This window comes from Coregonus lavaretus (assembly GCF_964263955.1).
Source record: "Coregonus lavaretus genome assembly, chromosome: 18".
Lineage (NCBI taxonomy): Eukaryota > Metazoa > Chordata > Actinopteri > Salmoniformes > Salmonidae > Coregonus > Coregonus lavaretus.
The window spans coordinates 40,231,818-40,258,059 of record NC_140005.1 but is presented as its reverse complement, the minus strand read 5'-3'; the positions used below and the strand labels follow the sequence as shown (position 1 = coordinate 40,258,059).

The 26,242-nt window shown below is 45.4% G+C and overlaps 1 protein-coding gene across 2 annotated transcripts in view; it reads right to left on the bottom strand.

Moving 5' to 3' along the window:
- The window catches only part of syne1b (spectrin repeat containing, nuclear envelope 1b), a gene marked incomplete at its 5' end in the record, with an annotated part of 150,074 nt that overhangs the window by 79,733 nt on the left and 44,099 nt on the right, over positions 1-26,242 (bottom strand). For both annotated transcript variants that reach the window (XM_084182196.1, XM_084182195.1), the window contains 48 exons: positions 73-216; positions 665-818; positions 994-1,166; positions 1,516-1,680; positions 2,091-2,246; positions 2,823-2,966; positions 3,179-3,361; positions 4,022-4,199; positions 4,381-4,517; positions 4,716-5,072; positions 5,344-5,508; positions 5,721-5,942; positions 6,364-6,451; positions 6,627-6,799; positions 7,142-7,583; positions 7,844-8,049; positions 8,323-8,435; positions 8,571-8,778; positions 9,019-9,222; positions 9,492-9,593; positions 9,848-10,030; positions 10,476-10,634; positions 10,831-10,981; positions 11,104-11,283; positions 11,955-12,213; positions 12,343-12,514; positions 13,186-13,389; positions 13,519-13,672; positions 13,932-14,098; positions 14,311-14,434; positions 15,053-15,240; positions 15,592-15,690; positions 16,104-16,200; positions 17,220-17,350; positions 17,605-17,755; positions 18,993-19,153; positions 19,384-19,524; positions 19,881-20,057; positions 20,389-20,556; positions 21,723-21,887; positions 22,109-22,217; positions 23,164-23,372; positions 23,632-23,790; positions 24,108-24,242; positions 24,496-24,660; positions 24,957-25,115; positions 25,426-25,593; positions 25,844-25,987. In XM_084182196.1, the coding sequence (XP_084038322.1) occupies positions 73-216; positions 665-818; positions 994-1,166; positions 1,516-1,680; positions 2,091-2,246; positions 2,823-2,966; positions 3,179-3,361; positions 4,022-4,199; positions 4,381-4,517; positions 4,716-5,072; positions 5,344-5,508; positions 5,721-5,942; positions 6,364-6,451; positions 6,627-6,799; positions 7,142-7,583; positions 7,844-8,049; positions 8,323-8,435; positions 8,571-8,778; positions 9,019-9,222; positions 9,492-9,593; positions 9,848-10,030; positions 10,476-10,634; positions 10,831-10,981; positions 11,104-11,283; positions 11,955-12,213; positions 12,343-12,514; positions 13,186-13,389; positions 13,519-13,672; positions 13,932-14,098; positions 14,311-14,434; positions 15,053-15,240; positions 15,592-15,690; positions 16,104-16,200; positions 17,220-17,350; positions 17,605-17,755; positions 18,993-19,153; positions 19,384-19,524; positions 19,881-20,057; positions 20,389-20,556; positions 21,723-21,887; positions 22,109-22,217; positions 23,164-23,372; positions 23,632-23,790; positions 24,108-24,242; positions 24,496-24,660; positions 24,957-25,115; positions 25,426-25,593; positions 25,844-25,987 (8,193 nt within the window). The remainder of the gene's footprint in view (positions 1-72; positions 217-664; positions 819-993; positions 1,167-1,515; positions 1,681-2,090; positions 2,247-2,822; positions 2,967-3,178; positions 3,362-4,021; positions 4,200-4,380; positions 4,518-4,715; positions 5,073-5,343; positions 5,509-5,720; positions 5,943-6,363; positions 6,452-6,626; positions 6,800-7,141; positions 7,584-7,843; positions 8,050-8,322; positions 8,436-8,570; positions 8,779-9,018; positions 9,223-9,491; positions 9,594-9,847; positions 10,031-10,475; positions 10,635-10,830; positions 10,982-11,103; positions 11,284-11,954; positions 12,214-12,342; positions 12,515-13,185; positions 13,390-13,518; positions 13,673-13,931; positions 14,099-14,310; positions 14,435-15,052; positions 15,241-15,591; positions 15,691-16,103; positions 16,201-17,219; positions 17,351-17,604; positions 17,756-18,992; positions 19,154-19,383; positions 19,525-19,880; positions 20,058-20,388; positions 20,557-21,722; positions 21,888-22,108; positions 22,218-23,163; positions 23,373-23,631; positions 23,791-24,107; positions 24,243-24,495; positions 24,661-24,956; positions 25,116-25,425; positions 25,594-25,843; positions 25,988-26,242) is intronic.

The window sequence follows — 26,242 nt, the reverse complement described above, 5'->3', positions numbered from 1 at the left end:
ACATATGTCTGGCAAATGATAATAACACAAGAGAAGGAGATGGAGCATGCTTCACTGATGTACTCTATCTACCTTGGCGTTGTCCTTGACGTTGTTGTATCGTTCCTGCAGGTCCTGGAGCTCTAGCTGTGTGACGTAATGTTCGGCCATGTTGGCTCCCTTCATAGTGATGGTGTCCAGCAGACTGCTGTGGCTCAGTACCTCCTCATAGAGAAGCTAAAACAAACACAACATGGCTCAGGGTTAATGTGTATGTTTCTACTGTACTTAAACCTCAGCATGACACAGGGTTAGGTTACGTCTTGATAAAACCAAACGTGTAGGAGACTGGCATTTTGAGACTTTTTTAAGGCAGAGGCACCCGACAAGGATGTCTTCTTTCACCGTTATTATTTGCACTGTCTGAAGCGGAAACAAACCATGGCATTTCACAGGGTAATACCTCTTGATAAAACTAAAGATGTTTGAGAAGCACTTTGTGACCAATCATTACCAAGGTCACATTATCCTAATGTTTTTTTAAGAGAGAGGCACATGACGTCTTTTTTCACCATTATTATTTGCACTGGCACCGGACATGATTCCCTCTTTTACAGTTATTATTTGCAATCACATTTCCCATCAACTGTCAATAATAATGAGTAGTATAGATGACCGTGGGTACCTTGGCTTTACCCAGGTTGGCAGTTTTGTCTCTCATCTCGGAGAACTGTTTGTCTGTTGGGTCCAGGCTCTCCTCAACATGCTCCACCCAGCCCACAAACTGAAGCACGTCCTCCTGGTAGCTGGTCCATTGGGAAAGGGCTCCCTCCAACTGACTGTGAGGGGAATACAGTGTAGTAAACATAAATACATTAGCTAATCACCACTAAAAGGTACTTGTACACTACCCAAATGTTAAAAGTAAAACAAAATATTCAATTTGATCAGATGTTATCATAACCCAGTAAGTATTCTACTAAGGCATTCAGTACATAAGAAAGAAAAGCTAACCTTTTGCATTGGATGGAGGCGGAAAGAAGGGCGTCCCAGGAGTCTTTGAGGTCCTGCATGTGCTTGCAGACTACTGGTACTCCCTCTACTGAGGTGTTCCTCTGGACAGACTCTCCCCTGGTGACCAGCATCTTCAGCTGGATCTCCTTCTCCTGACGTGCTGTCAGCAAAGCCTGGGAAAAAGACATCAAGGGTCAGTCCATGTATAACATAGTAAGGCCTCAGGAAGGCAGTAGCAATAGTAACTTAGCTACCCGTTACATACTGGAGATTTAAAACAGCTTCTACTCTGTAATCCAAGTCTGAGTTTATTTTAGTTTAGCTTAGTTTAATTTATTTTATTTTAGCTAGTTTATCTTAGCTTAGATTTGTTTAACTCAGTTTATCTTAGCGTAGTTTAGTTTACTTAGTTTAGTTTACTGAGTTTAGGTCATTTAGTTTACTCAGTTTAGTTCAGCTAATTCAGTTTACTTAGTCTAGTTTAGCTTTGCTTGATGTAGGTTAGAGGTGGTTGTACTGTACCTCCAGCTTGATCATCCTGCTGTCCAGGACGTTCTTGTCTGCTGTGGGGGTGCAGTAGGTCTGCAGCATGTGGCTGGTGTCGGCCACCCAGTTCTGCAGCTCCTTCAGCCCCTGGGAGAACAGCTGGTGCTCAGTGACAATCCGGTCGATACGGGAAGCCTTCTCCTGTGGAACCGCACAGCATAGCACACAGGTCAGCCTCTGTGTGTTCGTTCATGTGCATACTCATGACAAATTCAACTTAAAGTGAACCTGGGGTTTGTGTATGCAAATGCCAAAGGGCTACAATCCAGTATGGAAGAAAAGAAGAGCAGTAGTAATTTTGCCAGCAAGAATTGAAATTCAGTATTAGCAGTATTAAAGTGTTAGCAATTCAGCATTACCTCGAAACGAATTAGTATCAAACAGAATGAAGTTTACATTGATACAGTATTTCATTCTACAGCTATAAGATTGTAAATTAATTGATTATCTATGCAATTTTAACCGGAGTGGTGAGCTCCAGACAAACCCAGTCTAGTGCCTCCTTCCTGCCCTCTTGCAGGTAGACAGGCTGGCAGGCAGGCATTAGTTACCTTGGTCATGTTGGTTAGAGCTAGGTACTGTGCAGAGAGCTGTGAGACACGGTGGACAAAGCCCTTTCCGGCCGCGTGTCCGTCCCACAGTAGCTGGGCCTTCTCTTTGAGCCTGATCAGCTGAACCTCTTGAGAGGCTAACTGCTCGAGCACAGACTGCAAGGGCACAAGCAGGTTATCACAGAGACAGAGGCATGCAAGCCAACACACAGAGACAGTTAGCTAAGGTAACATAGACACTTAGAGACCAGACATGGACGAAGGAGATTTGGTCAATATTATGATCATGAAATACTGTCATGACATGGAAATCCAAAGATGGTTAATAAACACAGCAGACAAAGATGTTTGATGCAAGCATTTGAACAGGGTTGTCAAGTGTCAACTCTGTAAACAGTTATTCTTTACTCTGCATTGAACACACATACAGCAGAAGCATTTGAAAATAAATAGAGTAGATGGCAGGGCAGAAATGAGCAGTTAGCAGTTATGATAAGCTTTAACAATGCAATGCGGAACTCCATCAGTGACTATGATTAACTGTGACAGAGCTGAAATGGTAAGCTTCTGTAACGGCCGTGCTGGTGCCTGGCAGGGCTGGTGCCTGGCAGGGCTGGTGCCTGGCAAGGCTGGTGCCTGGCAGGGCTGGGTGGATGGTGGGATGATGGGAACAGGTATGGTGATAGCTATTCATGAAGTGACATAATGACACAGGCTGAGAGCCACGTTTACCTGCAGCTTGTGCAACTCCTGCTTTTTGGCTGTGAGGTCGTGGAGTCGTGTGCTGCTCTCCTGTACAGCAACCTCTGTCCCGTGCAGCCACTCCTGAAGAGGCTCCGCACTCGCCTCAAAGTCCTTCATCTGAGACTGGAGGTTCTGAAACATAGAAGTGAAACACACACACCTTCTGAAACGCAATTCAAACCAGAGGTTTCAGCACCACACAAATTGATAAAAGGCCAAAAATGCTTCCTCTCAAGATACAGTAAAGTACACTGAGTGTGAGAGAATAGTTTTGTACAAACTGAATAGATTACACATTCTCACCAGAAAGGATTCACATGCTGTACTGTACATATATTGATTACCTGTAGAGCAGTCTCCCTCTGGTGCAGGTTGGACATCAGAGTCTTCCAGTCCTCTCTGGCACTGCTAATCTTGGCCCGGACAGCGTCCACTCTGTCTTGGGCAGCAATACTGACCACCAGCTCACCACTGAGCACCACAGCATTCAGCTTGGAGTGGCCCTGCTCCCTGTCACTCAGGAACTCCTTTGGGGTGGAGACAGAGAAGCCAAGACATGAGGCGCATACTTTAAAACAGAATGTCCACCAAAATCAAATGTGCTTGCAAGGACAAATATGTTCAAGGACAAAAGGTTTCCTGAGCAAAGATAAGAAGAGCTTTTACTGGAGAATATCCATTGAAGAACTCATCAATCAAATGTATTTATAATGCCCTTTTTACATCAGCAGAAGTCACAAAGTGCTTATATAGAAACCCAGCCTAAAACCCCAAAGAGCAAGCAATGCAGATGTAGAAGCATGGTGGCTAGAAAAAACTCCCTAGAAAGGCAGGAACCTAGGAATAAACCTAGAGAGGAACCAGGCCCTGAAGGGTGGCCAGTCCTCTTCTGGCTGTGCCCGGTGGAGATTATAAGAGTTCATGGCAATTAAGGCCAGATCTTTCTTCAAGATGTTCAAACGTTCATAGTTGACCAGCAGGTTCTAATAATAATCATAGTGGTTATAGAGGGTGCAACAGGTCAGCACCTTTAGGAGTAAATGTCAGTTCGCTTTCATAGCCGAGCATTCAGAGGTCGAGACAGCAGGTGTGGTAGAGAGAGAGAGAGAGAGAGAGAGCAGGAGGGAGAGGGAGAACTGATAGACTATGCTTGAATTTGTGTCCAGGGAAACTGGCCCTTAGTGTACCTGTATCTTCTGCAGGCTGGAGGAGGCCTCGCTGAGGTTCTGAGGCACGTCAAAGCACTTGGCTGTGTTGATCTTGGCGTTAACCAGCCACTGCTGGAACTCTCGGAAAGTGGCACGGAACCGCTGCTCCAGAAGCTTCTCTTTGCTCTGGCATTCTCTGGAGGCCTGCAGGCTCAGACTAGGACGGAGAAGAGAGCACCAGATAAAATTACTTTTACACAGCACCTACAGGGCGGTATTCTGACTTGAGATCTGATTCTGCACACTTAACTTTCCGTGCAAGTCTCCCATTGACATCAGTGAATGCGCGAAAGTTTGAGTATAGTAAGAATCCTCCATCCTGCTGCTGACTGACTCACCTGTTGTACTCCTTGATGAGGGAGGACACTCTCTCTGACTGAGTGCCCAGGTCCCTGGAGAACCGCCATAGGTCGTTGAGCTGGGACTTCAGACTGTCTGACATGGGCTCCACTTTAACCAGGCCATCCAGAGTGTCCTGGGTGGCACACACACACAATGAGAAGATGCTTTAGAGGAGAGGGAATGGATAATTGTGAATGTAGCCCTGAGTATATGGCAATTTTGGGTCATCATAACTATTACAGATCCTTCCTTTATTGTTACATTTCGCTATGGCATTGCAGCAATACTTGAACAGTATATATATATAAGAATACCTGCAAATGAGCCTTACCTTTGCGATCTGCCAGCCCTGCACAGCCTCCTCCCCACTGTTTTTCCCCTCGGCCTGAGAGAGTCTGTGTCTCCACTCCTGCAGCTGACTGCTAAACTCCTGCAGGTCCTGCTCCAGCTGAGCAGCCAAGCAGTTAAACTCCTGTTCTGAGCTGGCGATCTGAGAGAGAGCAGTCTCCAGGCCTGCCTTGGTCTGCAGTGCCCCGCGCTCCCACTGCTCCCAGGCAGACAGCAGGGCTGCCTCCTCCCTCTCCACTGCCTCAAAGCCCCCGGAGCCTGTGTGGTCCCTTGCTGCTGCCCCACAACGCTGCACCCGGCTGAGACGCTCTCGGCCACACTGCCTGGAGTCTATCAGCTCCTGGGTTGGAACATGGAATATGGAACATTTGAACAGGAAACATTCAACTGTTACTGTTCCTGCCGACTACGCCAACTACTCGCCATTCGTCACTCTGATGTCCTATAGAGGCTTAGTGCAGACTGAGAGAGACATACTTTTCCTTACGGGAGGCTAACATTTATTTAAGTTTTTGCATGTGCTTAAATAATTTTCACATCTATAATGATAACTTTGTCAATGATGCGTCAACAAGGTGTTTATATTGTATGTGATGCTTGAACATCCTCACCCGAACTTTGGCGAGCTTCCTCTTTACAGAGGTGGAGTCTCCTGACAGATCCGACCAGCGCTGGAGCTCCTCCTTGGCAGAGGTCAGCCAATCATTGAAGTCCCTCACAGCTTCCAGGTAGTGCTCATGCTCTGTCACTATGTTCTCCATGGCGTGAACCTTACCCTGGGGGGGTAGACAGCATACAGAGACTGGGTTAGGCTGTGTCAGATTTGCACATAGAGTACACTGTGAACAAGGACTGTAGGGATATTTTCTTGATGCATTAACATCAATGCAAGTCTATTACAACAACCAAACTAGATGAATTGAGGCTAATAACCATAATCGTCAGACTTGTATTTAACTGCCATCCTTTAGGAGCAAGGCTTGATTACCTTAACGACAGCGGAGATGTCAGCAAAGTGTGCATTGAGCTCCATTCTCTGCTCTGGTCCGAAGGCCTGGTCGCCTGTCTTCTCATGCAGCTCCGCAGCCTTCTCTGTCAGCCTGGCCAGTGGTGTTGTATGAGCCTCCACATCAGCCTGCAGGGCTCTGAGACGCTCCAGGAGAGAAGCCTTTTCCTTCAGGCCTGGCTGCTGGGCCAGGGCCAGACCCACCTACGTTTATATATACATTTTAGTCCCCTAATAGACGCTCTTATCTTGAGAAACGTACATGCAGTGCGTTCAGGTAAGGAAGGTAAAACAACCACATATCTCAATCAATCAAGTATTTTAAAATAGCCGTTATATGCTAAATCAGTGGTAGTAAGAAAAGACAAGTTGAGAGGTTATAAAAGCAAAAAGATGATTCTGAGATAATTGTCTTTAAAGTTCCGAACCCTCATTGGTTTGAATGGTGTCAGCAATTTTTATATTGTACTCTTTTGAACTTAACAACATGAATTGGGGTATTTTGAGAACTATATGGTAGACAACATTGAAGAGAACAAGGCTATGTCAATAACTCAATTTTGACAAAAATGGATATAGAACCTTATAGTCCCAAGCTCTGGAAGTGTACACAGCTGAAGCTCACCTCCTGCTCTACAGACTCCATCCACTGCTGCAGCTGACTCTTACTCTCCTGGTAGCTACTCCATTGGGCAACCGTCCACTCCAGACGACTGGGTTGGTCAACACAAACAAACACAAACAAACACACATACATGTGGAAAAGTTGTGCATACTTAGGGGAGTGAGAGGCTTGTTAAACACATAACATCTTTTATTGTGCTACTCCAAACTGCAGCAAGTGATTCACTGTAGTTTTATTGGGGTAAACGGGGCAATGTACTGTACCTGTGACAACTCATGGAGGTCATAAGCATGTTGGCCCAGGCGTCCTTCAGGTTCTGTAGCTGGGAGCGGATGGTCTCCTGTCCCTCCACACTGTTGTGCTTCAGGACCTGCTCGCCCTTCCCTACCGCCATGTTCAGCTTCACCTCGCCCTCACCCTTCATCAGCAGGATGTCCTGGAACACACATGGAGGAAGATCAAAGCAAACTTTATTTAGACTGGTTGAAGACTGGTTGAAGAGCCCATTTCCTCATTGAAACGTTGACCTTCCATGGCTCGTGTTATCCCAAAGTAGTGGTTCTCAACCTGGGGTACTAGCACCCCTGGGGGTATCTGGCCTGTCCACAAGGGGGTACATGGGAGGACTCATAAGAACAGGCTAATGATTAGTTGCACATGAGGTACTTGAGGTAAATGTAATAGGGGGTACAGTAACCAAAAAAGATTAAGATTGAGAACACCTGAATTAAGGTCTCTATCATGGATACATCAGCTTCAGTTTGTCATGTTGTCTGACCTGTACAAGTCCCAGCCTCTTCTCCAGCGTCTCCTTGTTCCCCAGTGTACTGTTGAGGCTCCCCAGTCGTTCCTGTACACCGTTCAGCCAGGACCAGGTGCTCTGCAGGGTCTCCTCGAATGCCTGCTGTTCCTGTAGGGTCATCTGGCAGCTCCGCAGCCTCTCCCTCACCCTCCGCAGCAGAGCTTGGTGCTGAGACTGCAGCCCTGCAGCCGCCCGCGTCTCGCCACCGTCACCCCGTCCACCTTCGTTCAGGGCCTGCGACTCCTGACACAGTCGCTCAAACGAGTCCCTTTCTTTGAGCACGTCCTGGTGGTATCCCTCCACCCTCTCCAGTGTTGCCTTCTCAGGATCCCTGTGCTTCTCCTCAGGCAGCTCTGTGTTCAGCCTCTGCTCCATGTGCTCCAGCCAACGCTTCAGCCTCTTCAGACGGCTCTCAAACCTGACAGACAGAGATATATCACCCTGTCACAGTCACAGACTCTTACACATCTATGACTGTATTCCTGAGGCCTACTCCTGGGCTCCAAGGCTGCATCTCAATATTCTAAAGTTTTACCTCTAGAAGTCTATTTTCCCCCATCTGTACTGAAATAACTGTATAGGAGAGAGCAACGACTGGATACGCCTGGATAAGTGAAGATGAAGGAAAGGAGAGGAAGTCTCTTTATATTTTTGAGATCCATCCCAAGTATCTCTTACCCATTTAGTTGTGCAGTGCTGTCCTCCAGGGCCTGTTGGTTGAGTCTACACTGCCCTACGTAGCGGTCCCAGTCCTGCTGGATGGAGGAAAGGTGCTGCTGCACCTGGCCAGCGCTGGCCTTAGGGAGGTGGAGAAGGAGCTTCTCCCCTTCCTCACACACCTGAGTCAGACGCACCTCCCCCTCCTCCACACGATCCAGAGCCCCCTAAAGGATAGGAGGAGACATGTCTTTAAACTGTTCGTGACAGGGCAACACTTGCACAAGTAATTAACTGTTTAACGGCCAGTTTCCCGGGCACAGATTTAGTCTAGTCCTGGACAAAAAAAGCAGACTCAATGGAAAATGTCCATTTAAATACTGTTTACTCCAGGACTAGTTTTAATCTGCGTCCGGGAAACCGACTTTAAGAGATTGAGGATTAATAGTATATTTAAGGGTTCTAGGTTGTATGGGTTATATGTTGTGTTTGGACTGTACCTTTAGCTTCTGGAGTTTGCGCTCCACGATACTAGTGTCTCCTGATCGGTCAGAGCACTCCTTCACTACCTCCCTCTGCCCAGACAGCCAGGTGTGGAACTCCCGAACAAGGTCTACAGAACAAGAGAGACTATCATCATCATCCTCATCATGGTTGTAGAATATTGCAGAATAGAATACAGTAGTGTAGTGCAGAATAGATGTATCGATAGATCAATCAATCCATCCATCGATTCAGTCCTTCTCACCATTGAAGTGTTTTTGCAGGCCGTGCTGCAGGGAGGCCAGGGTCCTGGAGGAGAGCTGGTTGACAGACTCGTAGCTCTTGATGAGGTCAGTGAGGGCACTACCCAGCCCAGCCAGCTCCTCAGAAGGGTACTTCCGACACAAAGTATTCAGGCTCTCCCTGGTAGAATCTATGCTGCCCTGCTGGTTCTGAAGGTCCTTCTGAAGGTCCTGTCATGCAATTCATATACATACGAGTTCAACACCTACAGCAATAATAATTTACAGAATAACATGTGTGAGCTCTCAGAAAATAACTTAGTCAGGATCTCCTGGAAAGAGGTAAAGGCCTTGCGCAGAAAAGAGTGAGGTGGCGAGCCATGGTGGACGCCCTATCCTCCCAAGAGGGCCAAGAGGACTGAGTCAAGTAAGTTCTCAGGTAAAAGATGTTTCAATTCAACGTCTACCTACCTTGACTCTGCAGATGTCCTCTGGGTCAGAGCCAATCGGTGAGCTCGTCAGGGATTGCTCCATGCTCTTAAGCCAATCAGACATCTGGGTAATGTAGTCCTCTAGCTGCTTCCTCTGGGAGCTGAAGTCCCGGAGGTTGCCACTGGCCTGCTCACACAGCTTCTGCACCTGGCTCATCTTCTTCGTTAAGTCTGCTTCCAGCACCTGATAGAAACATACAGAAGATCTTTAGATCTCCAGAAGTTGTATGTGGCAAACCGACTGAGGATGAGTTTCCCAAAATGTTTGTAGCACTATTGTTCATTCATTGCCTACCAATGGACTTCAGATGATCTTAGTTCTACAAAGGTTTTAGAAAACTCACAATGTGTCAGTTAGTTCAAAAGTTGCCCTCAACATACATAACTTCAAACAAGATTTTTAAAAGCTATAGATGTCTGAAGTCTGGGCTTCAAAAGAATCATGTGCAATACCTGTAGTTTGGAGGGAGTCTCCTGGCTACGGCTGAGATGCTTCAGTTCTGACACGTTCCCTTGCAGGTTTACAAGCTTCTGCTCATTCTCCCTCATCTCCACCTATACATACGGAAAAAATGGGAAAATTCGATTTCATTTATATGTTTGAGCATTTGGGATTTGCAGGAATTAGAGGATTGGATGATTAGTGGATTTGGGATGCAGTATCTGACAAATGAATTGAGTCGAACTGATTGGACAGAATCATTTAACAGACAACTTTAGCTCCATCATTCTCCTGTTTTACTGAAATGGCAGTAGAAGGAACATCTTACTGTATATCTATGTGTCTGGTGTGTCTCGATGCATCATACCTGTAATGCAGAGAGTCTGGTCTCCATCCTCTGGCTGTCGTTGAGGTTGTTCAGGCTCTCACTGAGTTCCATCACAGAGCTGGTTGTCCATCCCTCGATCTCCTCGCTCATCTGGCGTACATCATCCCACAATGCCAAGCTCTGGCTCAGATGTTCAATGTTGTCTTCAATCCTCTCCGACACCTGTAATGTAAAGGGACAAAATCAACCTCTGTAAATTCACAAAATTGTGGAGGCAAACTAAATCACGGGAGACCAAGGAACACTTGAAGAGGATCTGTACAAACAGAAATGGACAAACTGAAATACTAATGGAAGGAACTTGAGAAACTGGCCCAAAACAGAGTGCTGTGGAGAACATTTGGGGATCACCTATGCTCCTCACGGTCAGATTAAAAAGGTCAAGTCAAGACTCTAATGGAACTACTGTATCACTATTGTACTGCTTGTTTTTTATTCAAAAAAATATTCAAAATACTGAATATCCCACAAGGGGCAATGATGTAGGCAGATGTGCAGGTACGTAAAAACAACATATAACAATCAACATAAGACTTAATCACAGCAACAACACACCAATAGTGGATGACCTAAACTCCTCATGGCAAGCCTGGAAATGTAGACTTACGTCGAGCCACTGGTCCACCAGTGTCTCCATGTCCTTCCTCATTAGCTGGGTCTCACAGTCTGAGATCTTCTTCAGCTCACTCAACAGCTGCTTCCCTTTACTGGAAAACTGGTCGAGCTCACTCTGCCTGGCTGACATCTCCGCCTTCGCTGCTTCATGCTGCACACATAGAGATGGGAAAACAGTGAGAACGAAGAGCAACAAATACTTTTATTTTTTAGTGATTAGTTTTATTTTGAAGTTCACTGTCGCAATATAGTAGCAATAAAAATATACTAGCTAGTAACTGTGTACTAATGTAAACCTTTTGCAACCTGTTTTAAATGAGAGCTGAGATGAATGTCATTATCATAACCTTAGACAGCGCTCTCTTGGTCTCCTCATGGTCCTTAAGAGCAGAACCAATGTCAGCCACAGCCTCAGTGTTCTCCGTGATGGTTGTTATGGACGTCTTCAAGCTCTGGTACACTCTCATCAGCTCCACCAGAACACTGCACTGCTCCTGTCTGCCAACAAACAAACTCTTAAAGGGTCTGCTAACTATATGTCCCTGATTAGTTTAGAGACTTTGTGATAGGTCGGTCTTTATTCTATGTTAAAGTTATGCAGATGACAGAGACCTACGCACCTGTCAGTGATGAGTCTCTTGGTATCCTCCCAGGTGGTTTCCAGGAGGCTGATTTCTCTGAGAACCTCCCCAGCCAGCTCTGCATCCCTCTGCGCTAGCTGCTGACCCTTGTCCCTAAGCCACTGCTCCTCGTGTTGGTGAGACTGGAGCTCATCCTCCAGCTGGTTGAAGAACCGCAGCCTGGACGCCACAGAGAACGAGAGAAGAGGGAGGGACTCAGTTACAGTCAGCTATTCACAACTCACACATTAGAGCAGGGTTCCCCAACTGGGTTACCGAATTTGGCTCGCGGGTGATTTGATTTGGCCCCCAAAGTTTTCTGAGCAATGAAAAAATATTTATTTTTTACTTTTTATTGTTGGACATAAAATACTTTAAAAACACCAGCAAATCAGCGCCAAGTAATTTTAATTTAGGAAATCTGTTCCAAAGTATTCCCACACATAATCAAGAGATATACTACTGTATGTGATCTTATACAATGTAAGCAAGGTTTGAAAATATTATGTTTTAGTCAAATAATATGTCTGTTTGGGCTACTTGTCAATTTGCAGTCTACAAATTATTTGTAATTATGTTCCGGCACCCTGACCATCCGCTAAAGAAAAAATCGACCCGCGGCTAAATCTAGTTGATGATCCCTGCATTAGAGAGTATTGAACAGAGAGAGAGAGTATGGAAATGGAATTTGTAATTAAAACAACAAGCAGGATATGGCCCAAAACCTAACTTGAGATCCAGATGCATAACCATTGACATCAATGCATGATTTAGACAGTCGTCAAGTTAAACGTGTTAAATGTAATGTTTGAATTCTGCTCTTTGTGACACTAGCGTTAAAACGTAGCTACCTCTGCTGCAGGGCAAGTGGGCTGGGTTCTCTGAGGCTCTGGTTGTCCGCCTTCTCCTCAATGTCCTCCACACTCTTCAGCAGCTGCTCCTTCCTCTGCCTGAAGGAGCTCCACAGCGCTCCAAGAGCCTCTGCCTCACTTTGCTTGGTCCCCAACAGGTTCCTCACCGTGTCTAGTTCCCCGCTGAGACCATCAGCCAGCACCCGGCACGACGTCCGGGTACCTCCCTCAGCAGTGCTGCTCACCACGTGGAGGTGGCCTTCAAATCAAATCAAAACGTTATTCGTATAACTCGTCGTACAATGTAGCAATACAAAGTGCAGGATAGCAATACAGAGGAAAAATTACATAAAATAAATAATAGAAATTAAATAAATAATAGAAATACCTTTACAGAGGCTGCTGTCCAAGCTGGCTGCCAGGTTCTCCAGTCTGTTAATGTCTGGGACGATGGCCTCCAGTTCTTGCTGCAGCTCCTCCACCCGACCCCGGTCCCAGCTCCCTGCGCTCTCCACCGTCTGCCTCAGGCCTCGTAGCACCCCTGCAGCTGCACCGTGGGCCTGTAGGAAGGGAGGCATAAGACAGGCTGTGTTTTTTAACCCCAACATGTTAACCCCTTACACTCCACCATATTCCTAATTTCGTGATATCCAATTGGTAGTTACAGTCTTGTCCCATCGCTGCAACTCCCGTACGGACTCGGGAGAGGCGAAGGTCGAGAGCCACGCGTCCTCCGAAACACGGCCCTGCCAAGCCGCACTGCTTCTTGACAGACTGATCGCTTAACCCGGAAGCCAGCAGCACCAATGTGTCGGAGGAAACACCGTACAACTGGCAACCGAAGTCAGCGTGCATGCGCCCGGCCCGCCACAGGAGTCGCTAGAGCGCGATGGGACAAGGACATCCAGGCCGGCCAAACCCTCCCCTAACCCGGACGACGCTGGGCCAATTGTGTGCCGCCTCATGAGTCTCCCGGTCGCGGCCGGCTGCGACACAGTCTGGGATCGAACCCGGGTCTGTAGTGACGCATCTCGCACTGCGATGCAGTGCCTTAGACCGCTGCGTCACTCGGGAGGCACCATATTCCTACTTTTAGCATATCTGGGTACTAAAAAATGGTGACCAAGAGAGGAGGCAGGACTAAGGCAAGCTAGCCAGCCAGAGCTTGATCTTAACATGTTGTCTGGTAATGTTGTATGAACTATGGCACCCTATTCAGCCTATGTCTTACCTCCAGGAAGGTATCTAGCTTCCCCAGGCAGTCCAGCCGGACTTCAGCCAGCTGCTGGGCCTCCAGGTAGGGCTGTAGGCAGCTCCCCTGTCTCCCCTGGAGGAGCTGAGCATCTTGGGGTTCACACGAGGCACACAGCCCCTCTGTCTGGAGCTCCAGGCTCTCCCTCACACCGCTCTGCTTCTGTAGTGCAGCCAGAGTCTCCTACAGCAGACCATACAGGATGCAGAGGAGGAGGAAGAGGAGATGTCATATACACTGTTATTATAGACTTCTTACAGTAGAACAGACAAACCAAAAAAACATGATTGACCAGTTAACCATAGTTCGTACCTTGACTTGGGCCACAGCAGGCTGCAGGTCAGTGATGTTGACCTGGGAAGCTGAGTGTAGGGTGGAGAGGAGCGTCTCACTCCACTGAGAAAACGTATGCAGGGCCTGGTCAAACTGCTCCACCTGGGACAGGTGGCTCTGGAGCTCCTGGATTCTGTACAGTATACAAATAACAGGAAAATCAATCAACTGTGCGCTGTGCAGTACTAGTAAGAGCTAATTGTGTTGGAAATGTGATATGACAAAACAGACTTGATTTGGAAGATGTACAGGATCCATCTGCCAACAATGACAGTCTGTAGTCAGTAGTGCACTACATAGTATAGGGAATAGGGTGCCATTTTGGAGGCAGTCTGATTGAATCAATGTGTTACTGCTGAACCGAGCGACAAACACACCATCTTCTGACTGACCTGTGAGGGATGAGTTCATTCTGGGAGCTCCATCTCTTCTTCAGCTGCTCCAGGTCCTCTCTAAGATGCCTTGCCCGCTCCTCTGGGGCAGTGGGGTACAGAGATGTTCCTAAGGTCACCAGGCCAGTATGGAGGGGCTCCAGCGACACCACCTCAGACTGCAAATCCTACAGAAGACAAGCTTTTGTTGAGCATCTACCCCAGCATGCCTTTCAACAAAATTATTTCCCAGAGAGATGAAATCTAGTCCTGGACCAAGAAACACTTTTAATTGAGACTCTTCAGGCCTAATCTGTCTTGGAAACTGGCCCTAAATACATATGGAAACGTGTGCAGGATCACTTCAGGAACAAATTCAAAATGGATGAATTTATAGTACCTGCAAGTCTTGCAGCTCACTCTGTAGCTTGGTTTTATCTGCAGGCAGGCAATGGCTCTCAGGTTTGGATGTAGACTCACATCTCTCCAAGCAGGATACAAAGCTAGAACGATCCTTCTCATACCTGAAACAAAGTATCCAAGTTTAAAGATCCAATGCAGACGTTTTGATCTTAATATCAAATCATTTCTGGGTAACAATGAAGTACCTTACTGTGATTGTTTTCAATTAAAATGGTCAAAAAGAAATAAAAATAGCTTCTTAGCAAAGACCAATTTCTCAAGCAATACTTTTGCTAGGACTGTCTGGGAGGGGTCTGAGTGGGGAGGGGAAAACTGAAAACTAGCTGTTATTGGCAGAGAAGTTTGGAACTCTCTTTCTTATTGGTCTAAACTCAATCCCACCAAAACAAGATGACATTTCAGGCAGTCTTTTCAAACGGCACTTACACTAAAACGGCATTATCATCATTTTCACAATTTCCCACTATTATTCCAACCTCAGGGTGGAAATATTATTAAAACACATTTTTGACTGCACTGGGCCTTTAAGAACAAGAGGGACACTTCAAAAACAAGTGTTTCAGAGCTAAAAGCCCAGTTTCCCGGATCCATCCTAAACCTAGTTTTGGACTAAAAAGCACTTTCGATAGAGGTTCTTTAGATGCTTTAATCCAGGACTATGCATAATCTGTGTCCGGAAAACCGGCCCAAAATGTCTCCCTCCAGCCCAGCCTTCCTACTTTTGCCATAGAGACAGCAGTTTCTCCAGTGTGTTCTGTTTGTCCTTGGCCTGCCGTAGACTCTGGTCGTAGCTGGTCTGTAGAGCTACCAAGGCCCTCTCAGCCTGCTCCCTGTCACTGAGTCTACGTGCCCCAGCAGACAGGGACAAGAAGGCTGCCTTCAGCCTCTCCAAGCTCTGGCACACATCCTGGGGGATAGAAAGCCAGAACCACATAATGAAATAGAACATTTTACTAATACAACACTATATATAGCTCTATAAAGACAACACTAGGGAAAAAACAGCAAGACAACATTGTCAGTCAAATGGCAGAACCTCATAGGTGGCAGTGTGCCATGGAGATGTTCTAAGTGTACAACCTTAAAGCTAAAAATGTGTATCTACAAGGAGAAGAAACAATAGAGGGAGCCAATTGTGGTCTTATGTCTGACATGAAATTAGGAAAATGAACTAGCCTAAGTAAGTAATTAAATAAGTAGTTAGTAAGATATAGTCAGTATATCGTAATGATGAAACCAGAGTGAGAGAAAGACATACCATGTGGTTCTGGAGACCTTTGTAGGTCTCTGACGAGGAGGTACAGGAGGTGACAGGATGGTCCAGTTTCTCATGGAGATCGCCAAGAGTTGTTTGGGCCTTTAATTAAAATAATTCAGACAATCATTGACTTTGACGTTCATCATCTGCTCTAACACCTTTAAAGGGATACTTTGTGATTTTGGCAATGAGGCCCATTATCTACTTCCCCAGAGTCAGCAGATACCCATAGACATCCAGTCATTGCGCTAACGCTAGTTAGCATTGGCTCAGGAAACTACCTCTAACTTCCTTCATACTGGACACAGAGACATAAAAATGGTATCCACGAGTTCATCTGACTCTGGGGAAGTAGATTAAAGGCCTCATTGCCAAAATCCCGAAGTATCCTTTTAAGGGATATTTTAATTGGTTCTAGAGGTGACGTATAGCTAGCTAGTGGTAATTCTAGAGGTGATGTCTCGTTCTCCCGAGGTTACTCGAGTAACCAAGACTCTTTCTGTCAGTCGTACCTCTTCGAGGCTGGTGTTGAAGCGGTGTTGTGTGGAGGAGCTCTCCTGTAGCTGTCCATCTAGCTGGTCTACACTCTCTCTCAGCTCCTCCCAGTACCTGAAGATGAAAGGATAACACTCAGAAACTTTTTGTAGCACAAAGTAAAAGAGCCTTGCATAGATAAAACATATCGGTTCCAGACCAAGTTGTCAATATACAGTTTATTAGGTAGATCCAGCTACACTGAGTGTATAAAACATTAGGAACATCTGTTCTTTCCATGACATAGACTGACCAGGTGAATCCAGGTGAAAGCTATGATCCCTTATTGATGTCCCTTGTTAAATCCACTTCAATCAGTGTAGATGAAGGGGAGGAGACAAGTTAAAGAAGGATTTTTAAGCCTTGAGACAATTGAGACATGGATTGTGTATGTGTGCCATTCAGAGGGTGAATGTGTAAGACAAAAGATTTAAGTGCCTTTGAACGGGGTATGATAGTAGGTGCCAGGCGCACCGGTTTAAGTGTGTCAAGAACTGCAACGCTGCTGGGTTTTTTCATGCTCACAGTTTCCTGTGTGTATCAAGAATGGTCCACCACCCAAAGGGCATCCAGCCAACTTAACACAACTGTGGGAAGCATTGGAGTCAACATGGGCCAGCATCCCTGTGGAACGCTTCGACACCTTATAGAGTCCATGCCCCAATGAATTCAGGATGTTCTGAGGGCAAAAGGGGGTGCAACTCAATATTAGGAATGTACTAATGTTTTGTACACTCAGTATAGTACTGGGTCGGACCCCCCTTTGCCTCCAGAACAGCCTGTATTCTTCGGGGAATGGATTGTACAAGGTGTGGCGTTCAAACGTTGCTCAATTGGTATCAAGGGACCTAACATGTGCCAGGAAACCATTCCCCACACCATTACACCACCAGCCTGTACCGTTCACTCCAGGCAAGATAGGGCCATGGACTCATGCTGCTTATGTAACAATCATTTTTGTTAAAAACATTACATTAACATTTCTGTAATTTAGCAGATGCTCTTATCCAGATAATTGTACATTTACATTGCATTTATATTTTTACAGTCAGTGCATTCAACCAAGGTAGGTAAAAACATCCACAAATCAGTACCTGCCAATCTGGGTGAGCCGGGCCTTGATGCGGGCTGCCTCCCCAGAGGAGATAAACTGCGCCAGAACCTGGGACTCTGCCTCTAGCTGGGATAACACCTCTGCCCTGTCCCCCAGCTCCACACCCACCGCCTGGGAGGAGAGAGGAGGATAGAGATTGTTAGGCTACTTGATCAATTATCACTTTTCTCAAATGTCAGATCAGTAACAAAGGTTTTACTGTCGGAATGGAGTCATTAAAGTGAAGTTATGAGTGCTCTGTTGAAATGATCTGTCCCTGATTTGGATCAAAGATGGAAAATCTTCTAAACAATCAACATGCTGTGCATACTGTCTAGGGAAAATGTGCTAAAACATACATGAAATTCAGAGGTTGCTTACAGTACCTTTACTGTGTTGATCTGTTGTTCAAGTGGAGCAGTAGAAATCTTTAGAGCATCCAGCTCTTTCTCTTTCTCAGAGATCCACGAGGAGAAGGACTCAAACTCTGTCCCGAACCGGTCCCACTGAGCCTTCATCCCATCAAGAGCCTTGACACTAGAAAAGGAGCACGATTAATTTAGCTCAGTGATTCTCAACTGGTGGGTCGGGAGGTTTTGAATGGGTCGCAGGTGTCAGATTAGTTTTTTACGTTTTTTTTGCTGGGATTAAAAAATACTCCAGTCTGAACTTAAATGACTAAGAACATGTGTTATGTGTGTAGAAATTATAATGAAACTACATTTTACAATAATAGAATCTCTGAAAACTATTTTTCTTCAATCACAGTATTTTAAATATAGAGCTATTAGAAGCGCTATTTATCAGATATGGTTGATTTTGTGGTCTCAAACCAGTGAGTTTACCAATATTCTTAGATTTTAGATTTTAGTCATTTAGCAGACGCTCTTATCCAGAGCAACTTACATGCATAATTGTATTTTATTTTTCATACTGGCCCCCCGAGGGGAATTATTGACATTTAAAAAGGTGTGTCACGACTTCCTCCAAAGCTGCCTCCCCTCCTTGTTCGGGCAGGCTTCGGCGTTCATCGTCACCGGCCTTCTAGCCACTACCGCTCCTCATCTCATCATTCCATTTGTTTTGTCTTGTTCATTACACACACCTGGTTCATATCCCCTCATCAGTACCTGTATAAGTGTTCCCTCTGCCCCCTTGTCTTTGTGTGTGATTGTTTACTGTGGAGGTTAGTTTAGCTCAGTGGAGCTCCATGTATTTTGTTTTGCCGGGATATTTCACCCCTGTGCCTTGTTAGTTTCTCAGTGCGCCTGATTACGCACTGGAGTGTTTGACGCATTGCTGCGTACCGCTGTGCCTTCGGAATAAACCCTTTTATTCTGTGATTTACCCTCCTGCGCCTGACTCGTTTCAAATTACTCGCCACAAGGTGGGAATGTTCTCATATAATTGCGACATTTACTGTCAATATAGCATACTTTTTTTCCTTCAGTTTGCATAAAAATAGAATAAAAATGCGATGCGAATATTGGGTCGCAACTGAGACAACCTGGTTCAATTTGGGTCCCGAGGCAAAACCAATTGTGAACCACTAATAAAATACAACTGGGTAGGTAGACAACACAACAAATAGAGTTCAGGGCCAGTATTCATAAAGTCTCTCAGAGTAGAAGTGCTGATCTAGGGTCACGTTCTCCTTGTCCATGTAATGTTAATAATTATTATCTAAAAGGCAAAACTGATCAGCACTCCTTCTCTGAGACCCTTTATGAATACAGGCCCAGATCAGAACCTCGACTAGGAGGTGTTTTATTACTCTTTCTTGAGGCCAGCCTCCACTTTGTCCAGTTGTTCACTGAGGGAGCGGGCTTGCTTCTGTAGCAGGGTGCTGTTCTTTGGACCGAGCTGGATCTCTGCTGCTTTCCTTAACAAGGTGTTCACCATGGAGGCTTCTGCGTCACTCTGCTTTAAAAGGACCTGTTACGACAATGGAGAATGTGAGAGTCAGAATGTGACTGACACTTTGTGATATGACTAAGTTTAATTATTCTTGAAAGGTTTTAAAATCTTAATTTCACATCTCAACATGTAGCCTGAATAGCAAACCTTTAAAGTAAAGACATGATACAGCCCTGCCAAATGTCAACTATCATTCAAAAGTGTCAACTGACACACTAACATGTTCACAAAATGTACTTCTCACTCACCCTGGCCTGGTCCAGATCAGTAACCAGGCTCTCTGGGCTGCTGAAGTTGAGGTCTCTGTCCATGACAGAGCGGGCCCTTGTAACAAACTCCTGCACTGCCCTCTGCTGGCTGTCAAACTCCTGCCATGAAGACAGGGTCACCTGGGGGACAAAAAGAGACATTCAATACACAAACACCCTGACACCTGTTGGACAAACGGGGACACACAGGTAATACACAAATGAACAAATGGGGACATTCAGCACACTTATTAACACCCTGATATGGTCTGCATTATTACATCTTCAGTAGACAGGTCCTTTCAAATCCACACCAAAAATACCACAGTAAAAGATAGTGCCCAATTCCTGGACTAAGTCCTGGACTAACAAGCACTTTTAATAGACATCTCAATTAAACATGTTTTTTAGTCCAGGACAAAGCTTAATCTGTGTCTAGGAAACTGACCCTAAGGTTCTGGAACACCCCAGACAGTCCAGTCGGTGAGAGAGCTCACCTCTAACTCCTGTTCCTGTGAGTCCATGGTGTGGTCCATCTTGCTGAGTGTTGTCTCCAGACTCTGTAGGTCCTGCTGTAAGGTCTCCCCCAGCCCCTCCTCAGCCTGTAGCTGATGGCCCCTGGTGATCTGCTGCTGCACATCCTTCCTCTTCATCCTCAGACGCTTCAGCTGTTGCTGCACACAGACAAGACACAGTCAAGGTGTAAGTGTTGGAATGTCATGCAGATGCTTTCCATGTCATATACTGTCTCACTGTTTGAAAAAAGAATGCATCGACTGTTGTATGTCAAAAAAATGAAATTTCCAACAACCACAAAAAAAAAAAAATGTTCTTTGATGAATACAATGTAAAGTTCCAACAGCCAGGGCAATGCTTGTTGCTCCAACTCAATCTTTTTACATCGCAGAAACCTTTGAGAATAGTTCAATCTAATCAGAAGCAATGTGCAGCCAGTTATCCATCTAACATAGACAGCCAGTGGTGCTCCACTCCAGTCCGACTTACCTGGTGAACCTGGAGCAGTTGCTGGGCCTCCCTGACGGTCTCAGAGTCCAGTATCCTGGTCACTTCCTGGTGTACCTCCTGCTGACCCTGCACCAGCTCATCCAGCGTACCACGCACCTCCTCCCTGAACTGCACACAGTCCCCCACCGCCAGCACCAACTTCTCAGACTGGGAGACAAAAACACAAGAGGAAAAAAAAACATTCTTATTGAATTTCCATTGCCAAACAAAACAAATGCAGGACTTTAACAGGGACAAACATGACTTAGACACCACAAAATACTTAGATACCTCGCTTTCAAACCAAGTTGCATGAACAGTGGAGCAAACTAAAGAAGATAATATATTCAACAACTCTTGGTATAAGGACAATGGAAGTTGGTAAAACAGACTAGGAGACAACACAGAGGAAAGCGATACAGCCTCACTCAGTGATAAGGAACCCTAGCCGACCCAAACAATCGATAACTCATCACCTTGAGGTAGTGATAGTAGTGGACTGATGATGAAACCACAGAGGGAGAGTATCGGGAATGTGGGTACAATATAATGCTGTGGTTCTGACTGTGTGGCCCAGACAATGGTTTTGCTACAGCGCTGGCTACCTGGCTTACAGCATGTTGATTTATATTAGACTATTCTTCAATAAGACAGAACCTATATTTAATAGAATAATTAAGCTCCAGGATTGTTCCAGATAGACACTAGTCATTTCAGCAAGCCATGGCACCCAACCTCTCAGATTGTTCTGAAATCATTTATGTAGTTAGAAACAGATAAGATTAGCATTCCTGCAACATTTTTTGGTTTAAATATAATTTGATGTCTGAGAAATTAATCTAATTGATTGCACCCAAATTAGCCATTTTAATTGATAGGATTAATATAATATTCAACAAATATAGTACCTAACATCCGATTTGGAACTAACTATTTTCTAACAATGAGTAAGACTTGAGGAATCCAAAATAAATGGTCAAAAGCCACCAACGGACCCCCCACAGCCTATGCCAATCCCACCACAAAAAAGTAGTATACAGTATCTGTTTTCTATGTCTGACAAGTAGTATGGAGCTGCAGCTCTGAGTATATTGTTTCTTTATCCTATGTAATGTATTCTCAGTGAATTTGGTGATGTGTTTTCCCCTCTTCAGAGAAATTAGTAATTGAAGTTAGGTTTATGTCCCATCCTAAATCCTGATATTACCAGGTTCTGACCACTAGATGGTGGTGCTCCTACTATTAGGTGTTTTTTGTCATCTGTTTCTAACTATAGACATGATTTCAGAACAATCTGAGATAGTGGGTGCTTTTCCCAAGCTTTATTTCCTTACCTCAGTTAGATAGGAAAGGAGGCCCTTGAAGTTGGTGGAAAGTTTATTGAGGGCCCCAGCCTGCCTCTGTGCATCTGTCTCAGAGCAGATCTCTATCAGCACAGCCAGGCGGGACTTTAGCCAGCCCAGGTTCCCCTCCTGCAGCTCTGCATCGTTCCTCAGCTCCTGGAGAGGGATGAGTAAGGTGGCAATGGTTTCTGTTCTGTACAGTGTATTTAGCTCAACAGGGTCATAATGAGTAGGGCGCACCATTGAAAAACATTGTGAAAAGGAAAGTGCAGGCTTTAGTCCATTTATGTCAATTTGGTTCCTAATGAACAAAAACCTGATGCCTTTGAAACATAAAGTATATGCATTGTCGTACACACAGGGGGACTCCAACTTACCGTAATGGTGGACTTGACCTGTCCGTACTTGCTGGGGTCGTTGGCTCGGTTCCTCAGCAGTCTGAGTTGGCTCTCTTTAGACGACAGCCAGGCTGACAGCTCAGAGAACCTGGGATGAAGATGGGCAAAGTATGATCGTACTGTATATCTACCCAATATTTCAGTTTTCATTAGGTTTAAATAAATTGGTGGTTTGTTACAGTGGCATCGCTTCAGCTAAACCTAGGGTATGGCAAAGTGACAGGGTGGGGGTGCTTGAGGAAGGGGGCACCCCCCCACCCAATGCATTTCTAAAGCTCATTTAATGCATTTCTACACAATTTAAACTTTCTAAAATGCTTTTTGGAGAACAGCGAAAATAAGCAAAATGTACTACAGCCACTATCACCTTGGCTGCTGTAGCTTCACTCCCTTCAGTCGATATTAGGGGATTTATCATTCTACAAACATACAGTAATTAGCTGCTGCGCACTAGTTTAGCGCCGGGATTAAAAACTCTAGTTTAGTTTCATGTGAAGTCAAACAGTAGTTACCTAGCCATCTTCCACCTCTGCACTGTTTTAAGAGAAAAGTTGTGCTGTTCACAGCAGATGCCTCGGCTCGATGCGTTCTAAAGACATCCCGCCCGCTATGCCAGCCAGAAGAAAGCCTGCCCTTCTATCCGCTAAACTGCATTTGCCTTTTAATCGGGATTGGAATGATTTTAGTAGCTTATTTTAAATTGTTGGTGTTGAGCTACGGTATGGCGACTGCCATACTCTGCCAAACCCAATTGACGCCCCTGGTTTGTTATTAGTCAGTGCATCAATGTGGATAGTGAGTAGTGAGTGACTACGAAAAGGCGAAAAAGGTCCTTGGACTTGAAACAAAAACAAAACATTATAAAAACAAAATGGTATGTTATGATGATAAATAACATAATACAAATCATGATCGTGACAGTCTTGGATCAGCATCGTTTGTGAGGACTTATTACAATTATTTTTTTGTCATTTAGCAAACGCTCTTCTCCAGCGCAACTTACAGTAGTGAGTTCATACATTTTCTCATATTACCTAGTAGTAAACTCCTTCCACTTATCAGGGTGATGCATCAGTTTGTGATGGGTGCTGTTTATCTCCTCCTGGAGTTCAGAGTGGGCCTTCTTAGAGCTGTCCAGGGTCTGGTGGGCTGGGTATCTGTCTGGGAGCTTCTGACACAGTTCCTCCATCAGCTGTAGTCTCTTCTCACACAGAGACTGAGGACCCTTCTCTCTGAAGAAGCCCTGCAGAAAGGTACATTGTTAATGTGACAAACTCTATCAATCAAACAATAACTTATGTCATGAAATGCTTTTCTGAAACATGCACTGTGGACAAGCACTGTGACTGATTTGTTTCTACAGGGTAGAGTAACAGTCCCCACACATTCACTGCCTGATATGAGCCAGATCATGTGATCATGGCAAAGCAAACTGAGTTGCACCATGGAATAGAGATCACTATTAGATCAGGATGGAGACCACAGCCATCAACACGTCTCACCCTGTGTTCCTTGACCAGCCTTTCGCTCCCCATGCCAGCCAGGTGTCTGTTCTCCCTGGTCAGCTCTGACTGACACTCCTGCAGGGAGACCATCAGCTTGCTCCCCTCCACCTCTACCTTCAGTTGCAAAAGGTGGTAGGGCGCCTCTGTCTGGACATCCTGAGTGAGAGAGAGAGGGAGGGAGGGAGGGAAATAAGGAGGGAGAGAGAGAGAGAGAGAGAGAGAGAGAGAGAGAGAGAGAGAGAGAGAGAGAGAGAGAGAGAGAGAGAGAGAGAAGGGAGAGAGGAAGGGAGTTAGGGAGGGAGGGACTTTCATTCTCACTGTTAACCTGAACATACTATACAATACAATTAAGGTCTGACAGACATATGACTATCCAGGACTGACAAAGTGCACAAGACACTGAAGACGAATATGATAGACTTTGAATGATCATGATAGCCAGTACGTGTCCTGTCTGTCAACATGGCACCAACCTTCCAGTGTTTGTGCAGTTTCCTGACTGTCTCTTGCAGACTCTGCTGCTCCTGCTCAGGCAGTATGTCTGTCAGCTCATCACACGCTTTCAGGAACGCATTGAGGACCCGCTGGTCCAACTGCCCAAAGAACTCCTGCAAATATTGACAAAGATGTCTCACTGAGATTGTCTTTATGATCCTACCCCTCATTCCCTTCAGTTCCTCTACTGATTCCATAGTCCAGATTAGTATGGTCCAGGTCTGTTTGTGCTGTGCAGCCAAGTGTGCAGCCATTGTCATGCCAAACATTAACCATAAGAGTTGGCAAGGTCACACAAATAGATCTGGGACCAGGATAAGTCCAGCTCAAACAACATCTAAAACTCTGGTCCGATCCATGTCTTACTGTGTGTTTTTTGAGCAGGTCTTCTGGGTTGCCTCTCTCCGTCAGAGAGGCCTGAGCCACCTTGAGCACCTTCTCCAGCTCGACACGGGACTCATCAAACCTCTTCATTAAGCTGCTGTTGGCTTCCACGTGTTTCCTCCACTCAGTGGACTCCTTGATCATGGCCTGTGACACAAAATTACAGACAAACTCACATTCACCACTCAACATGACCCTTTATTGTCCTTCAGTGACAGTAAGGTCATATTGAATTGATTTGAATTGAACATGCTGTATAGCGCGACTACGTCATTCAGACGCTCTCTCCCTCACATTATACACAAATATTCCTCTGTCAAAACCCCATGATTGATTGATTGATCAAGATCGATTTCGTTTATTCATTCATTCATTTCCAAAATGACACACAACCCTAACCTAACCGTGAAGCATGCAGTGCCATGTATAGTCATGTCTAGTACCTGTGAGGACACCTGCAGGTCAACAACTCTCTTCTGCAGCAGGGCCATGTCCATGTGCTGTAGGGTCTTACTGCTATCCAGGGTTCTCTGGATGCCCTGATGGTTCTTCTCAATCACTGTCAGACATTTCTTACAGCTCTGGGTGAAGGTCACCAGCTCCTGGATAGGCAGAGACGGGGTAGGCAGTAGAGTGTAGAGACTTTGGGTTACTAGTAATAACATAATGGGTCAATTAAGCAATTCATTCATGTTAACTAATTAGGCAATTAAGTAGTGTTAACTAATGGGTCAAATAATGTTTTAATAAACCATAACAGCACAGTGTCTTAGGTTCTTCATATATAAGACTTATGTAGAATTATGTTTTACTTATGTAGAAGTCTGTATAACAGTTTGAACGGCAACCAAAACCAAATCCTTCAAGCACGTTTCATCACTTCTATTCAACCCCTGACCCTCCTGATCTCACTTGGCATTTCTGTTTGAAGTCCCCGGGGGCCTCTGAGTCCCTGGAGCAGGTTATGTGGCTAGCCTTCTCCAGCGCCTGGTAGAACCCTGTGATATTCTTCTCCATCTCCTCCAGAGGGGGAAGCAGTGACTGGGCCTCCCGCAGCAGCGGCAGACACCTCTCCCTTATCTGGTAGAAGGAGGACACAGGGAGAAGAATGGCTGATGCAGGGCCATACTAAAGATGGCTGATCGGAAAGACTAGGTGATAGACAGAGGTAATCACTGATCTAACAAAGTTGGCTAGGTGAAAGCAGGGCTTCCAGTAAATAACTTTCAGCAATCTAGTAATATCTGATCAATGATTATTCCAAGGAAAGGAGGAGGGAAAGATGCAATTTTGAACAATTCGAACAGGAAGAGGTGAGATGGATGGTCACCTTGCTCATCTCCTCCTTGATAGAAGCCATGACAGCCTGCATCGTTGAGACCTCGTCCGGGGGTGTGTCTTTGGTCAGCAGCTGGGCGGTGCGGGCGGCTGTCCTACAGGCTGCCTCCATGGCCGGCACTTTGTGCTTGATGTCCTGGAAAGGGAAGCGGATGGACAGAGATCAAACATCGATCCGTTTCGCCTTACTTTTAGTATTTATGTATTCATTAATTTATTTAACCTTTATGTAACCAGGAATGTCTATAAAGAACAAATGCTTTAATTTACAATGACAGCCTGACACCGGGTGATTGTTACTTGCAACATTTATTTATATTTATAGTCATTTAGCAGACGCTCTTCTGCAGAGCGACTTACAGTTAGTGAGTGCATATATTTTCATACTGGC